The sequence below is a fragment of the Protomyctophum bolini genome (assembly GCF_963924005.1).
Source record: "Protomyctophum bolini genome assembly, chromosome: 16".
Lineage (NCBI taxonomy): Eukaryota > Metazoa > Chordata > Actinopteri > Myctophiformes > Myctophidae > Protomyctophum > Protomyctophum bolini.
In genome coordinates this window covers 18,902,170-18,906,591 of record NC_137877.1, presented here as the reverse complement: position 1 = coordinate 18,906,591, position 4,422 = coordinate 18,902,170, and the positions used below count along the sequence as shown (strand labels likewise).

The window sequence follows — 4,422 nt, the reverse complement described above, 5'->3', positions numbered from 1 at the left end:
TGTCAGGGAACAAAAATTGTATCTTCACATTTCATCTTTTAATGTTTTTTCTTTATCATAAATGTAACCTGACTCCACCAGATAGGGCCATATTAAGTTCACTGTGAAACAAGAGTGACGCAAGCTTCTTCCATCTGGTGGAGTCAGGACCATTTCAGTGCTTCTCCATATTTATTTATTGCTTCAGTACCCCATTTTCCTGATTTCTGGATCAAAGTATACCCCCTTTAACCAGCTCTGGTTTATAACCAGAGTTATATTAAGCCCATATATGGGCATTCCCATATATGGGCTTAATATTGATGACATCATCCCTGATGATGTCACGTGATGTATTGAGGGGTTGAGGTGACCATTGCCAACCAACCAACGAAACATTTTATTTAGTTATAACATTTTTATTTAGTTTTCGTCTGTAAAAAGCCAGTAGTCTAGTTCCCTCGGTTTAGGTGGTGTCCGGTGAGAACTTAACCGGGATGTCTAAATCTCTGACACAACGATATCTGGGTTGTAAGGCCAACTATCGCTGTCTCGTACGGAAGGCAATGTAGTCTCTCACGAAGAGTGTAGCAAATGCTGCTTCCATCTACAATCAAGGGCAACAACCACTCTGGGTCGGCTGAATTCTTGTCACGATGACGATGCCAGTTGTTCATATAGTTTTTAGACATCAACACCGCTAGCAGCAGCAGAAAGTGTCATATATAGTTTTAGACGACGACATCAAGGCACCGCTAGCAGCAGCCGAAGGTGTCATATTATATAGTTTTAGATGACGACATCAACAGTGCCGTTAGCAGCAGCCGAAGGTGTCCTGCGAGGCGTAGACCATGTAGAGGAAGCCATCCTCTTGGTCCTTGCCCTGCTCGTAGACCTCGGCCATGGTCGAGGACATGGCCACCAGGGTGCGCTGGTCGACCAGTAGGTAGAAGGCCTGCCGGGGCCCCAGCTGGAGCCGGTTTCTGACGATGTGGCTCAGCTGGCTCATGCTGATGTGGTCAGGCACCAGGAACTTGATCTTATCCAGAGAGGGCAGCCTCTTCTCTCCCGGGTATCTCTCGATGATCACGGGGATCTTATCGGCATGCTGCTCGCGGATCCGCTGGACCTCTGTGCGCCGTTGTTCCAACGGCCTCCTCTGTTTGAAAGGTTTATCGGAAGGCATCCCCTGTTAGTTGATAATACAATAAAATTATATTATTCTATAATAATATTATATTGTTCAACTAAAAACAGTGCTTACAGTGTTATACTGTAGGCATAGAAAGCTTTAAATAGGCAGTGAGCCAATGACATCACTTTGACGTCAGCTGATTTCCCCTTTGCTAAGCCCCTTTTTGATAATGGTTGCTATGGAGACCAAACTAACTACCTGTATATGGATACTTTTACGTTACATCTCGCTCCCCATCGCTTCCACGTCTGTGCTCTTCAGCGCCACCCTGGTGTCTTTCTTACCTGCTGTGCTTCTGAGTGAGGATTGAGAAACAGAGAATCAAAACAGATGAAACTAGAACTGCACTCTGTCGAGTGCATACTTGCTTGTTGCACACTAGTAGGCCATAAATGGCCTACTAGTGCGCAAGCAGAGCGTGCAATTACTTTCGACCGCTACAAACTGTCAAATCTCAGTAATGACTACTTGTGCCTGATACGGCAGTGGTGCCAGATTACATACATGTATACATAGGAGCATTACCTTTAATCCTCCCAACACTAAAACATATCATCATTACGTCACCATCGAAAACCAATTACACTCTGGCATTGGGTCCTTTAATCCACATCTTTATTACGTCATCATTGAGAGCTAGTTATACATATACTATAATTTGTAAATTGATTAGCGGTATACTGTGGTTACTTTGCGCTGTATGCACCGTCCCAGCCGTCCCGCCAATTTTGCACCGTCCCAGCAATGTAATCTGGCACCACTGCCGTATCAGGCACAATTAGTCATTACGTAATTTGCTGGGACGGTGCATACGCATAAAAAATTGCTGGGATGATGCATATGCATCAAAATTGGCGGGACGGCTGGGACGGTGCATACGAGTCCCGGGCGAAACTAGTACTTGCGCGCTCTGCTTGCGCAAGTAATGATGACCCACAAGAACAAACACTAAAATCGGACAATCATGGTCTGTACAATCCACAATTTAGGCATTTAGCTGACACTCTTATTCCAGAGCAACTATACCCACATGACATTAACATGTAACCAGTAAGACGTGCAAACGCGGGAAGCGAACGCAGCTCGTACATATTTAAGTTAAGTTATTTTTAAGTTTTAACTCAGCCATAACCATATAAGGAGTCCCCAAAGCAGCTCCATATATGGGCACAAGTTGGACCACGCCATCACACTCATGTCACCATGACTCAGCCATAACCATATAAGGAGTCCCCAAAGCAGCTCCATATATGGGCACAAAAGCGTGACACACGGACAGACAGACAGACATGATCTGCTAGGTCTCATAGTAAGTGCTCACTGCATTCGCAACAAGTGTCTTAATCAGCTGTTGCCTTGTTAAATGTAATTGAAAAAACATAGTATTCTTTCAGTTCATCAATTCGCAAAACTAAGTCATATTGGGAAATCATCTGCTCAGAACATATTTAAGATCTTTCAAAATCAAATGTAATAAAATTTAATGAGAGACTCAAGAGATCAAAGTACAGTAAGAGTACATTTATTACCTGGTGCTGGTTGTGTTCTGTGGGCGAGTTACAGAAGAGTCTGAGAGAGAGAGAGAGAGAGAGAGAGAGAGAGAGAGAGAGAGAGAGAGAGAGAGAGAGAGAGAGCGCAGGTAAATTTTTGTACTTCCTTCTTTGATATTTGGTTTTGACCATCTTGGTAAAAAAAACAAGGTAATTGCATTTTGATATAGAATATTGCCATTATATTGAATGACAATATTTTATCACTACAGCCCATTTCAATTCACAACCCACGGTATCTCATAATTAAGACTCAGAAAGTCTTGATTATACTTTCTATTCCTGAAAAGTTGTAATGCGTTCTCACGATAATACAAATCTAAATCTTTTTGTTACAAAAATCAAGGTTTCTGAACTGCCCAGAGCGGCAGAGCCCGAGACAGAGTAGATAATCTTTTGCTATTTTGTCATGAACGTTATAGTGAGGACCAATTCTATGAAGAAATTGAAGATAGTTTGAAAAGTGGTGAAATGGTCCTTTAAGCATAATTGAATGATTGTACCATTGTAGTTTTAATCCATTTTCAAAGTATTCAATCAATCAATCAATCAATCAAAGGTGATGCAGTATCCTAGATTAGAAGACAATGGGAAAGTCTACTTGCAAAAGCATATTGATTTTTCACTCACCCCTTCTGTGTGTCCCCCCCCCCCAATTACATTCCCCAGGCCCATGGCATATCTCAATCGATTTTATTTTTATTTTTGCCCGATACGTACTACACACCACTTCAGCCTGTCGAATGTATTATAAGAACTGATTCTTTCATATGCTGAAGTCCAATCTGCAAGACTCCTCCCTGCTCTGACTCACTCTTCTCTCACTGCCTCCTACGATACTGTAGGGCAGGCCTACGGTTATCTTGGTTTGATAGAATATTTCTTTAAGACATTGAATGGTTAAACTATTAATTTAGCTTTAAGATAAACTGATATAAAATATTGTTTATAAATATTGAAACTTTACATTTTGCTTGGAACATTCATAAGTATAGGCTTAACAAATTCACGAATACGTAGTATTCCGTAGTAATAATCTGCAACACTGCGGCAATCAGCAATCAATCAATCAATCAATCAATCAATCAAAACTTTTTAAACATTTCATACAGAAAGTGCAACCCAATGTTCTTCAAAGATTAAAAAAATCACACTCGTGTGAAGGGAGCGTAAGCCTATGCCAAAGCGCCAGTGCTCGCCCAGCAGACTGCTGTCACCCAGGCGTATGCGTGGGTGCTTCTCGCCCTCGGGCGTCTTCATGGTCATCATACATCATCGTACATCACTGCTCACTCAGCCAATCAGCTGAGCACATTCTGTGCACAAATGGACAGACAGACAGACAGCAAAATAGGGGAAACATAAAAAAACAAAAACATATGGGATAAATAAATTCCTGCCTCAGAGGGGGCATAAGTTACCTTATGTCAGTCACCCCGTGGTGTTGTGTTGCCGTGCCCCCGGCTGTGATTGGCCAACAGTCCGCCAGCACCCTCTGACGACCCCACTACAACACAACCCAACGAACCATTCAATCCCATTCACTAACACCGGAACGGGGCGTTCCCACTATTATTAATGATGATCCTCCTCCTGCACACGCACATGATCTCTCTCTCTCTCTCTCTCTCTCTCTCTCTCTCTCTCTCTCTCTCTCTCTCTCTCTCACGCACATACACACACACTGTGGAGTGGACC

The 4,422-nt window shown here is 42.7% G+C and overlaps 1 protein-coding gene across 1 annotated transcript; it reads right to left on the bottom strand.

Annotated features, from left to right (window-relative positions):
- Nucleotides 1-793: 793 nt before the first annotated feature.
- On the bottom strand, nt 794-1,165 carry LOC308330801 (microtubule-associated protein 1 light chain 3 alpha-like; the record flags this gene model as incomplete). The annotated part of the gene is made up of 1 exon (XM_080785852.1): nt 794-1,165. One exon carries the CDS (start codon nt 1,163-1,165, stop codon nt 794-796), a length of 372 nt encoding a protein of 123 aa, XP_080641978.1.
- Between the last annotated feature and the right edge of the window lie 3,257 nt (nt 1,166-4,422).